The 12,804-nt window shown below is 38.5% G+C and overlaps 1 protein-coding gene across 8 annotated transcripts in view; it reads left to right on the forward strand.

Moving 5' to 3' along the window:
* Positions 1-12,804, forward strand: part of LOC121640474 (A-kinase anchor protein 13) — a 126,149-nt gene that overhangs the window by 15,563 nt on the left and 97,782 nt on the right. For all 8 annotated transcript variants that reach the window (XM_041989604.1, XM_041986584.1, XM_041988049.1 and 5 more), the window contains exon 2: positions 5,354-5,397. In XM_041989604.1, the coding sequence (XP_041845538.1) occupies positions 5,365-5,397 (33 nt within the window). In that variant the 5' untranslated portion in view covers positions 5,354-5,364. The remainder of the gene's footprint in view (positions 1-5,353; positions 5,398-12,804) is intronic.

Genomic DNA, 12,804 nt, shown 5'->3' on the forward strand with positions numbered 1-12,804 from the left:
ATGGATTGTGTAATCTCTATAAGCAGGTGTTGGGTGGCCATAGGCTGAGCTTAGGGGATGTTATTTCTCAAGGTTCTTCTATTACCAAAGAAACACTTCGTTTGAAATTGTTTTCCCCCTCTTTTAATCTCCCTTTTCTAGATATTTACCAGCGTTTTATTTAGAGGTACTCAGATTGCAAAGATTTAAAAAAAATGTGTTTGATGAATTAATTTGTTACAGCCTTAGTAAATTCCACTAATGCCTATTTTTGTCCAAATAATCTGCAGGTCTAGAAGGTGACATGGTATGATTTTTTCTTTTTTTGTTATTTAGTTTCCCTTGTGATTACTTCAGAAAGGTAGACCTGTTTTTCATGTTAGTTTTTTTTTTGTAGTTTTAGCATTATAGATGATATTATCTGTCATGTAGACTGTAACTTGACATCAAAGTCCAGGTATTTAGCACAACAGCAGAAAATCTTGTAGCAGTAAATTGCCTTGAACTTGTGCACCTCTTGGCAGCCTTATGTGATACAAAATGTGTATTGAGTGCAAACCTTTTTGTAATTTCCTACAACAGGACATTAACTCAGAAATGTCCCACAGATGTGCAGCTATTTTAGAATCCCCCTGTGTCCTCTGAATGATTGTTGCTGCCCAAGAAGAACTGTTAGACCGGATGATCTGTCACACCCACTATACTGTGTGACCACAGGGTCAAAGGAAGAAAATGTAGCATTGGCTGTCTGGTGAGCAGATATCAAACATCCATTTGGGAATATTTTTACATCTCATTAACACAGAATCAAATGAAAGCCTGTCCTCCAAGTGAAAGAGTCTGTTGTAATCATAAACCCACAGAAAATTGCTGCCCAGCTCTGTAGCCTCTTTTAGTTCATTGTTTCAATTTAGTTTGATGTACTGTTTACTGAATCCCTCTTTCACAAAGCCCTAAATAAATAAGTAGAGAGACAGTTTGAGAAGAGAAAGGTCCGACAACCTAAGTATGTTGTAGACGTAAAACACAAACCAGTACAGAAAGAACCAAAGTTGGGTGATGGTTAGAAAAACAACATAGTTGTTTTTCTCAGGAGTTTCTGGGAACCAAATGTCTGTTAAAATATAAATTTTGGATGTTTGTCTGCACTGTTTAAGACTGAAACACAAAGCACCCACTGTTATGTGTACTTTGTTTTAATTTACACATTTTATACGCATTAAAAAAATCTATACAGCAATCCCCTTCTGCACTGACGAGTTATGTCTGTTGATTATATGTCCTGGCTGGCGGTAAGAAGTCATCTTTGTGGTGCATTCATGTGCTGCGATGTTACATGTTGCCTTTGGTCCCAAATCTCAGTTTGGTTTTATATGAGCCCTTAGAAAAGCCTCTATTAATTAGGTGTAAATGCTGTATGAAAACAATATGCTTGACAAATAAATCAGTGAGTCTTGCAGTGAAGCCTCAGAAAAAAAGAAAGAAAAAAAAGACACACAATGGGACCATTTGGAAAATATGTCAGCTTGATTACACAGGCCAACTCAGGTGCCAAGACATATTTGTTGTTAGCTTGAGAGTTACACCCAGGGGGAAGTTGAGAAGTTACTGCGTCATGCACCACCACCCTGCCACCCCCATCCTCGCATCCAAAGGAAACAGTGCACCAATTACACTCTGATATGATGTGGTAAAACTGAGTCAACTTCCTTTTTTGATATCTTGGAAACAGCAGTTAAACCAGGTTGATAGTCACATTTCCAACCTTTGGCTAGAATAGGTGGCTTGTTTTAAACATGGCGATGGTCAAAGTTCCTGCAAGCTAATGTTGCAGTGTTGTTCAATACACTGCAGCTAATGGAGTATAATGAAAGATGAATCTCCAGTCCTACCTTCACACTCTCTTCAAATTTGCACTATTAAGTAAATATTTGTTTGCTAAAGCATTAAGTTGTACAAAAGTATAATATACACACTCACTCTCTGACCATATGAGGGGTCATGCCAGTTATTTTAAGTAATTGAGACAACACTGTAATTTTAAACATTCCACAAATTAATGCAACAGGGATAAGAGATTTAAAAAAAAATGTCAAAGCTCCCACAGAGATTCAGTTTCAGATGCTGTGGTGGATTTAGTCTGGATGGTTTGAAAATCAGTGTCAAAAGGGCTTTCCTCTGCCTTAACAACAGCGAAGAAGTGGCCATTACAGTGGCAGGCTAAGCTGTCGCGAGCAGCTTCCAGGTGTGAATGTGTTTAGAATATAAAGCAGGATGATGCCGATAAAGGGCACAGAAACCTTCCTTGGCTGAATGAATGTTATCAGCTCTGTTCCCAGCAGTGAAAATTGTGAATGCACTTATTTCCTATCAAATATTTTCTCATTGTGCAGTGGGTTAGATCATTTAGTAGTCTTTAATATGTCATGCAGGTAAAATGACAAAGACCTCGACTTCTCACATTCTGTGGGGTAGTCGTTAGGAGAACCAGCAGCTGACAAGAGTTTAAAATTTGAATGTATAAAAGAGGCAGAGGATCTGTTGGGGACATAATGTGAGTCTTATAAGTTAAAGTTGTTCGTGTAGTGAGGAACCTGGGCCCTGGCCCAGTGCACTTAAGGCAAGAGGATTAGACTCCAGAGTATTATTAGAGCTACTGATTATCCCCTTACCTGATCCGCCTAATTCTAGCTTGGGCCTATTTATTTAGCAGAAAAGTGGAAAAATGTTTGGATTGGGCTGCAGAAAGTGAATTGGCTGTGCTGTGCTTCAGCGCTCTGTCGAGTCCAACATTGACTCCTTTGGAGTTCTCTGCTGAACTCATTAGGTCCTGGCCTTTTGTCGCCGCCTCCCCCACTGTGGGGTTTGTGTGATTAATGCACTGCTGACCACTGAGGCCAGAAGCAAGGACTTGTTTTAGTGCCAGGGAACAGCAAACAAAAGAAAATTGTCTCTGCAAATAACAGAGAATGCAGGGCCTCAGAGCTGACCGATCCCTTGACTCTCTGATGATTGCAAGCAGGCCCCCATCTCTTCAAGAAAGATCAGCAAAAAGGTTTCCAATCCATTTATCTTAAAGCATATAACTGTAATACATTTGTTTGGATGTAATTACACACCCACTAGCTCTGACCTTGTCTCTTGAAGATGGCTTTAAGGCCTGCGTCCCAGACAGGAAGTGGAAAATCAAATGTGAACATGTGAACATTAAACCCTGCCAGCTGATCTTACCAGCATGTAAACCCATACAGAAGAGGCAAAGGATGTTTTTTTTTTTTTTTTTGTCAGTTTATTATCCAGCAAAAAGTACACCTTTAGGGGCTTATAACGCTTATAAAAAGTTTGCTCTGATGGCTGGACACACAGATTGTGTGTGCCCAGTATTCTGTGCCCATGCTCTGTCAACCACCTGATGAGTGTTGGGACTCCTGCCAGGGTCAAGCTTAACTGTCACCCTGTCAAAAACAATGTCCTGATGCCACTAGAGCTGATAAACAGTGTTAGTGTTTTATGAAAAGAAAAATACAATGGTTTCCTTATTCTTTAATAGATACAAAGCATCAATTATTAAACCATGGAAATCACTGCTGCAGTTCGTAAATAACATCAGTTTGGGGGGATTTAACTGCCTCTGTGTCTTGTAGATAACGCTATGGCAGTTGTAAGGCTGCATAAATAATTTGGTCACTTTCCATTGCATGTTTTTGATGCATCACGTTCATGTCCAATCCTAGAAATGTGAGCTGCAACATCTTGATCTGCAGAAAATAAAATTTGATGCAAAATCTTAAGACGTGTGCTACGTACAAAAGTGCTACGTACAAACATCTACAAAAGAAAACACACTAGGGCTCTTTGCGTTATGTCTGATTATTGGTTGATATCAGTGCCTGGGATTATGTCTTGTGTTTGAAACAACTTTATCATCAAGACAGAGTCATTAAAGGTTAACAACTGTAAGTAACTATTATGGCAAAGCTACATTTTATAGTAACTTTTGCCATTTATAAACAGCTTGTTCATGCATCTTAACTATGGCTCTCTTGCTGACACACAAGTTATTGCTGTAGTATAAACATGCTATAAACATACAACAAAATCTGGATCAGTACAACAATATATATTTATAATGTGTAATTGTGGCTGGCCAATAAAATAATCCCAAAATGAGATTGCATTTAGATTTATGTCAATCTTTGTGATAAGGACATATCTGTTGATCCACAATGGCCCCCACTATGTCAGTAATTTTGAAGTGGTTTGGATTCAGTAAAAATTATGAACAATTCTTGGGCAGGGTTCTACCATGGGACAGGGGTGGCTCTTGGGCTTGTGGGGCACTGGCTCTGGACCTGGCCCACAACTCAGCACCCGGTGCCCACTCACTGGTATTGGGGGCTTCCTCTGCCCTCGGCTGGGTGGGTACACAGTTCTCCTTGCGTTGGCTTTCCTGGACTTTGTATTCTGCGGGCTTCCTGGATCCTTGGGTCTTGGGCCCATCCTTGTCTTCTTCTGATGTTTCAGGGTTAGGTGTGGCCGTGGCTCCTTTCCAAGCACCCTACTTTGTAGTTAGTTATGTGGTGTTAGCTTTTGATCACCATAGCCATCTTGAATGTACTATAGGGCAGTCTTGACTTTTGCAGTCAGCTAACAAAAGTACCTAGTCCCAACTCTAACTGTATTCTAAGACATTAACTGTGGACTTAAAACAACAATGAGTGTTATCATAAAATCCCAAATGTAAACAGTTCGGAGATTGTTAAAGATGTAGGTGTAAGAGCTACTTCGCTGAGGCTTTGTTACGTATTGTATATTACACTTAACTGCATTAAAAAAAAAAATGTAATGCTTCTTCTTCTTATTTTTTTTTGTAACCCATTCTGAAGAACACAGGATGTTAACACACTCTTACAAACCAATAAACATTCAACTAGAAACAAAAGTGAGAACACACATGTGCAGTAACGCTTAAATGTCAAAGGACAAGATGTGCATGCACGAATTGTTGAAGCAAAATCAAGAACTGTGGTTTCCTGATTGACTAATTACACAAATACAAATATTAAAAAAACCCAAAAGCTAGCAGTTAGCACACAAACTGATATTAGGTTTTAGTTTCAGTTTGAGCTAAAAAGAAAAGCTAATATTAAACCTTTCTAGGAGAGCATACCAATAAATGCTACTTTTCCTCGTATCTCCAAAAGAGAAAACCTGCAAACGTGATAATCTCTTTTTTACAACTTTTTGCATTACCCAAGTAATTAAATTATTTTAAAGCTAACTTTAGTGTATTGTTTTGTAAGAGAAATAACATATAGATGCAATAACATTTATACCACCAGCCTTAAACTTTAATTTGCTCTTTTCTTTTCAGTTTCCAGGGACATGAAAGTCAATCCACAGCAAGCTCCATTATATGTAAGTATGACTTATCACAAAATACTTGTATACAATAGAGGTTCTTGCTCTTGTTCATCCAGTTGTTTTGTTTTGTTTTTCTTTCCACGTGATTGCTCACCATTTGTACACCCAAATAGGTGTTGTCACTTTTCAGAACAGTGTAGGTGTGCTGCAAAGTGAAACTGCCTTTCTGTTAAACCTGTTAGATCAGCACAACATAATCCCTTAGTACTAGTAGTATTTAGTTTGATGACTTCGTGTAATTTCAGGAATATCTTCACAAGACTTCAGCTTATAAATATAATAAACTAGAATAACTAGACAGAACAATGTGGGTAGTGACTGAACAAAATTAGGCTACATGCAAATTAACTTGATGACTAATGTTTTCTAACTGGCTTTTATTATTATCTGCACCATATTTCTAAGTTTTCTGTTTTCAGTTTTACAGAATTGCTCCATTTTCATACAGTCAGCTCTTAAGAGGATTAAAAAGGTTTCCAATCCTGGACCTATCTTGTTTCAGCCATCACTTTAAAGGAGGAACACAGGATCATGTTTAGCAGCTTTGAAAAAGAGCAATCTTTCCAGGGCAAAAGAAAATAATTACTATTATATTTTAAGTTGGTGCATATTGCTATGTTACATTTTTTTCTTTTAAAGTTTTGCAATGATTTGATTAACAGCTGAAATACAACTACAATACAAAAAGATGAATTACCACCCATGCATCCTTTTTCTGCTACAAGTTTCTCTCTATGGAGACTTCGAGGGCTTTGGGATTGACACTGGACAACCAGTATTCCATAATGGCTTCAGTGTTTTCAGCCGATTGTGATGGTGGTCGATTTGCAAGGAGACCTCTGTTAGTGCTTTTTAGTCAGACATTTTGCCCCCGACTCCAGAGCCTTTCTGGAGTCTCAGAACCCTGGTTCTTTCTGGTGAACTAGCCTGCATTTAACACCAGTTTAACCTAAACTAAAGTGGGTGGACCTTACTCCATGGAAGTAAAACAGTTTGGAGATTTGCTTTGATGGAGATTTGGTTGATCGTCAGGCTCCATTATAACCTACAGCGTCCCACTATAAACAATTTATTTAGACATTTGGGTGAATTTAGTAAGATGTATGGATGAGCTTATAAAACTCTAAATATATTGTCTTTAGATATATTGTTGGTAAAAGCTTTGGCATTGAGTAGAGTAATGACTGGAATTGGAAATTATTTTATTAAAGTATTAAAAAGTAGTGTCTTAAGGGAAGTAATTATATTTGATTTTAGTGAAACTTTAAACAGAAGGTTAAAAAAAAAAACCTAGATGCCTTCCTATAACCCTTTAATGTTTTCAGTGAGGAAAAAAGAGAAAACGTCTCTTTTCATCATATTTATTTACTAGGCGCAATAATAATTGGGACGGAAAAAATGTAATTTTATGCTTAAAGACTCAAAATTTTAAAAAGTAATGGTAAAATATCTTCTCACTTTAGGCTGTCTAGTTTTTGCAGTCACTGTTCACATTCAAACACACACTATAGACTGACAGGAAAACACCCACCAGGGTGAAGATTGTCACAGTCCACACAAGTTCATTAGGAGTACTATTCTAACTGGCTGTGGAACTATGGAATTGGAAAACTTTGTGTCATTCAGATATGTGTTATTCTCCTCATCGTGTTCATATTGATCAGTCAAAGCTAGTTACCTCTGGTGCTAGCTTTGCTAACAAGACCTATTAAATGTTTGCACACAAATGTTAGTGTAAGGATTATTGCATACCTAGCTACATCCAGAAGCACAACACAGAGCCCAGGGTTTGAATTTCTTGGAAGCTAAGGGGCGCTCGGCTTACCTGAAGGCAGAGGAGCTCCCCTAAAGACTTTCAGGTGATCTTTCAAGGGGGAGCCCAGAATAGAGTCCACTTTCAGGTTGCATTTAGTTTTTCAATAAGGTTCCTAATGTTTTTTGAACGGAATGGCATTAATTTGTCAGCATTGTGTGTTTATCTATTTAATTAATTAAATCAAATGACACTGGTGATCCTTCAGCATCGTGGACAGGAGCATTGTTTGGTTGTTAATGGTAAAATGGACTTGTACTTGTATAGCGCTTTTCCGGTCAGTTTGACCACTCAACGCGCTTTACACTACATATCACGTTCACCCTTTCACACCCCGATAGGCACATCGGAAGGCAACGTGGGGTTAAGTGTCTTGCCCAAGGACACTTCGGCATGTAGTCAGTGGAAGCCTGGAATCGACCCGCCTACCTTCCGGTCGAAAGACGACTGCTCTTCCTCCTGAGCTACAGCCGCCATTAAGTGGGCGTCCATACAACAAACACTTGATGTGCTTCTTTTTGTGGTTGTTAAAAGAACTTTTGTTTCTCATCAAACATGTTGCATACAGTAGTAGCAGAGGGTTTTTTGGTAATAACCATACTTTTGACCATGCAACGTGCACTAATACATGAGCATGTGTACGTGACTTACAAAGTCGCAGTGCTCGCCCGAAAAAAAGGCTCCCCTGAAAGCCCTGGTGTAATTTGAGCCCTGACACAACTAAATGCAAACAACACCAGTTTTAGAAAAGGCTCAGATGGACCTGAAATGCAGTGTTTCAACCCTCCTGTGTTCAGGTGTGGTATACCACTTGGTTATAGCTAACATATGTCTCATAGCCACTGGAAAATCTGTTTCGCCAAATGGCATAACAAGATTTTAAAGCATTTATATAAAACATGACACTTCTAAATGTTCCATGAAAAACATAACTATAGTTCAAAAGTCCACATGAGAGGGAGTGTAGGCTGCTTAACAACCACACACAGGTATATTCAGCACATGCAGAACTGTCCCAACCCTGCGTTTTATGATAATGATAACCTTCAGTTGGCTTTTTGCGATCTCTCACATATTGACTCATGTACGCATTAACGTGTTCAGAAATTTTTGCCCCCTCCAATAATAAAAAACAAAACAAATCAAAGTGAGCACATTTCCAAGCCGTGGTGGTACTTATAATTGTAATATTTGGTGTCTTATAATGGAAATAAAATGCAATTAAATAGCTGCTGTGTGCAGCCCTGTGGTCTTCCACCCATTCATTTACATGTGATCATTCAAGCAGAGACGTCTGCTTGTTGCTTAGCTTCTTTCATATTGCTGAACTACCCAGAGTGTAAAGTAAAACCTGTCAACAACCCTGAAGAGTTTATAATGACCATTTATAGCGCCTTTTAATTTCTTAATTACTCTTAGATTACAACATGTCTTTGCCAACTTCATATTTAGGCTTCCTAGTTTGGTATTCCTACATTAAAATGACTTAGATCCAGGTGCTCTCATGGCTCCTGCATTATTTAATACATATTTAATGATGTGTGTGTATTGGGGAATGTCATGAGCGAGTGTGTTCGTGGTTCCACTGGTTCCCTATTGCTAGCAGGTGTTGAGGGCACACAGGAAATTAGATAACCTAGAGATGTGTTTGTGTGTATGTTTGTTTGCATGTGTGTGTGTCTCTAAAGGCTAGTGTGGGTCAAACGTCAACCATCCAGATAACCTTATCTGTGATTTACAGTGAGAATCTTCATTGCAACCAGGCAGTCAGGCCTCATTAGACATCAGATTTTAGGCACTTCTCACAGCAGTTAACAGTAAGATAGCTCACAGGGGTTAAGCAGTCAGCCTGTAATTGCATCTCAACAAAAAAGGCCCAGTTTGTAAGGGTATAGATCACTAATTGTAGAAACAATCAGTTTTAAAGAAGCTGGAGGTCAAGGCCTTAATGTTGCTGTATCACTCTGCCAACAGAAGAACTTTTAGTGAATAAGGGATGGGTCAAAAATTGAATAAAGGCTGATTTTATTTTAGAGAGCAACGGGAGAGAGTTCATGAACAACAAGAGGCTCTGTTGTTCAGGCTCCGAGCAGACATGCTATTTACATTCCTGGCATTTAGCAGACAATGTTTTCCAGAGAAGTTTACAATTAAATAAGCAGGTAGGGGTTCAGCCTCTAACGCAGGATGCATGACTGCAGGCATGCATGTAGTTATGTGGACTAAACCTGGAAAGTCTCTGTAAGGTGATAATGTTCAGTTTTACTTCTACTGGGAGACTAGATGTTTAGCAGCTTTTGTGAGTTGGTAGTTGTATATGGTTAATATTTCTTCAGGCACTTAAACATATTGGTATCCTGTGTAAACAGGAGCTGATGCTGCTGTTATAATAGAAGTTCTGGTATCATCTGCATATCTGCCGAGTAGGACTGGGAATTTAAACTCAATATGGAATATCATTGATAAGAAAATGCCAGCTACTACGCACTCAAAAAAAGATGTTCAATTCTTCCTATAAATGCTAAGGCACACCCATAAAAAGATCCTGGAAGAGAGCTATATGTTTTAAAATTACCCATTTCATAGACTGCCATTTTGCAAATAAATGATACCTCTCTGTCAGGACCTGTGACAGCATTACATTGTGCTACAGCACTGATATTCAACTAAAACACCTAACTACTTAAGTAAGGCTTTTCCATTCACAGAATGATCGTTTTGACCAGGTGTACACTGTACATCAGCACATCACTATATCAATATAGCAAACAGAACTGCAATATTACAAAAGTATTTTGTCTTTAAAGTGATGTTTTCATTTTATTATTATTTTTATACTTACATTAAGATAAGAGACAGTGAATAGGGAAGGGAGTTCATGTTTGTACAGAATGGGGTATGGCCAGGTGGGGGGAGTGTATGCACTTTGTTTGTATGCGTGTGAGTTTGTGTGCGATTGTGTGTGAACTATTATGAGGTGTGTTTTTTTATTTTTTGTTATATACTTTGGTGTGTAAAGGCTTTTAAATTTTGTTTTTAATATGCATAATTTGTTTTTATCATGTAAAGCACTTTGTGCATGAAAAGTGCTCTATAAATAAAATTTGATTTGATTGATGTGTTAGGTGTTGTAGAGATGTTAATTAGGGCTGCAGGTGCAGAAGTGTAATACGGATCTATATAAATCATATAATCTATAGCAGGGGTCTCCAACTCCGTTCCCCATGAGCTATTGTCCTGCAGGTTTTGGATGCCTCCTACTACTACACACCTCTGCACAAGCCTGTAAATGACACAGTGATTTGAGTTAGGTGTGTTACATCAGGGTAGACTCCAAAACCTGCAGGACAGTAGCTGACGAGGACTGGAGTTGGAGATCCCTGATCTATAGGATTCAAATTGTACAGCCCAGATTTTGAATTTAAGTGTTCAGACTAAATAAGTTTTTTCTTTCTTTCTTTTCACTCTGTTTTTATTTTATTTTTTTCGAAGTAGCACTACATATCTTTACTCAAAAACTCTATGCTCACGACTTGTTTTTGGGTTAGTGTCATTTATTATGTATTTTTAATTCCTTTTTAATTCAGAATAAAAATTAAATCCACTTTAAAATGGCCTTTTTAACACCTTATTTTGAATGAAAAAAATGACCATTCCAAATAAACCTAAATGTGAAGTGGCTGGTTTTTTCTGATTTTAAATCCAAACTGAAAAATTTCTCAATCGTGTATACCTTCATTCCACTTTAAATAATTACGGTCGTTACGCGCATGCTGGTTCCCTTGTTCTGTCGTGATGATGGTACAGGACTCCATCTACCTTTTCCTCCTCAGCTGACCAAAGTGAAGTTGTATGCTAGTGTCGAGCAGCTGCTTCAAAACTAGAATCAAAATCAAAGCGAAAATGGTTATTATGTGGTCTTCTATGTTGTAGACTAAACGAAAAGAAGCAGGAAGTGGAGTTTGTTTACTTCCCGTAGACATAAATACGTCACGTCGTCCCCCTGTCCAGTCAGAACCCTTCCAAACACCACAGATCTTAAACAGAATTAAATAAGATGATTAAACGTGTTTTCATGTAAACGTGAAGGAGAATACTTCAATACCAAATTATTTAATTCCTTCCGAATTAAAAACCACCATATAACCGTGGCCAGTGTATATTAGCATCCCGAGACTCAGGAACCAAGATTCACACTTTTTTTTTTTTTTTTTCCTGTCCTGGCACAGCACTTTACAGCAGGATTTCACTTTATGGCTCTGTGTCCAATGCGGGCAACTGAATATCAACACATTTCTAACATGCACCATGGCAAATTCAGCAAAGGAACCCAACAGAGCATTATTGGAGGAAGTGAGTAAAAGAAAGAGAGAAAGTAACAGAGCAAGAGATAGACCAGAGTCATTATCGGACTGACTTTACTTGGTTGAGAGAGCTCAGAGAAGAGACAGTATTCCAGACTGATGCTGTATTAGCCTTTGTTAGGGGCGCCTCAGGGAGAAAATCTACCAGTGTTTAGTAGTGTGGCTTTATAAAAATGAAAGATGAAAGGATACAAAGGTACTTGTACCCTAAAAACACGTTTTCTGTCCTCTGACAAACAGAGACAACCCACTTGTCTTGAGACTGGGAGTTTAACAGTCATAGTGGATTTGCATTACATGAAAGATCTGCAGCAGGCAGTCACAGTTTCATAGTTTTTGTTTTGCAAGGCTTAACCTGTCTTTCTGATTTTTATCAGGCATTTCCAGTCATGCACAGAAATATCACTCTTATCATTCATGTTATGCTTTGATGCAAGTGGCTCCAGGTGATGTAATCTGATTTGCTCCCTGGTTGTTGAAGTGAAGACTGGCAGTCTTGCCTCTCTTTGTTGAGTCTGTGATGACATTGCACCTGAGGTATGGCCAGCAGGAATGGGTCTGGGTGTTTTCGCTGCCAGTTTAACCAAATTCTGCTCAGTCTCCCAAGCTGACTTCAGAGTCTTCATCATGTCCTCCACAACATGTATTGTTTGTTTTTATTTTCTTTTTCTGGGGGTCTGGGGTTGCATGAATGGCTTTAGCTCCTCACTCATCACTTTTCTCATAAACATGAATCATATCAGCAAACTTCTTTTATGTGTTTACACTTAGCAATCAATGACTTAAAATCCTACTTAGACTTGTCTCAGATCCAGGCCAATTCTCTGTGACTGCAAATCCAGCTTAAAATATTGCTTTAGGGCAAGAATAGTCTGGAAACGCTTGAATAGTTTAGTGCAATTTAAAGTGTTGACATCTTTTTTTTGGGGGGGGTATATCTTCAAAGTTAACAAACCAGCCAGGATGACACAATATAAAATTAAAATGGTAAAATTCACTATACAGTGTGTAAATGTTCAAAACCATTGCTTAACCTGTGTAGTAATGACTCGCACAGCAGCAGGATGTGAAGAAAGGGCAACACTTACACACATGCTCAGAAAGAGGGGGTTGGGTTCATAGCCTCCAGCTGGGTTTTTTATGTTGCTAAGAAGCTGCCTCTTCTTTGTTTAAATCTCTTGATTAGCAGCTCAGTACCGGTCACTTTGTTCAGCTCTTCTAACT

This window comes from Melanotaenia boesemani, chromosome 1 (genome assembly GCF_017639745.1).
Source record: "Melanotaenia boesemani isolate fMelBoe1 chromosome 1, fMelBoe1.pri, whole genome shotgun sequence".
NCBI classification, from domain to species: domain Eukaryota; kingdom Metazoa; phylum Chordata; class Actinopteri; order Atheriniformes; family Melanotaeniidae; genus Melanotaenia; species Melanotaenia boesemani.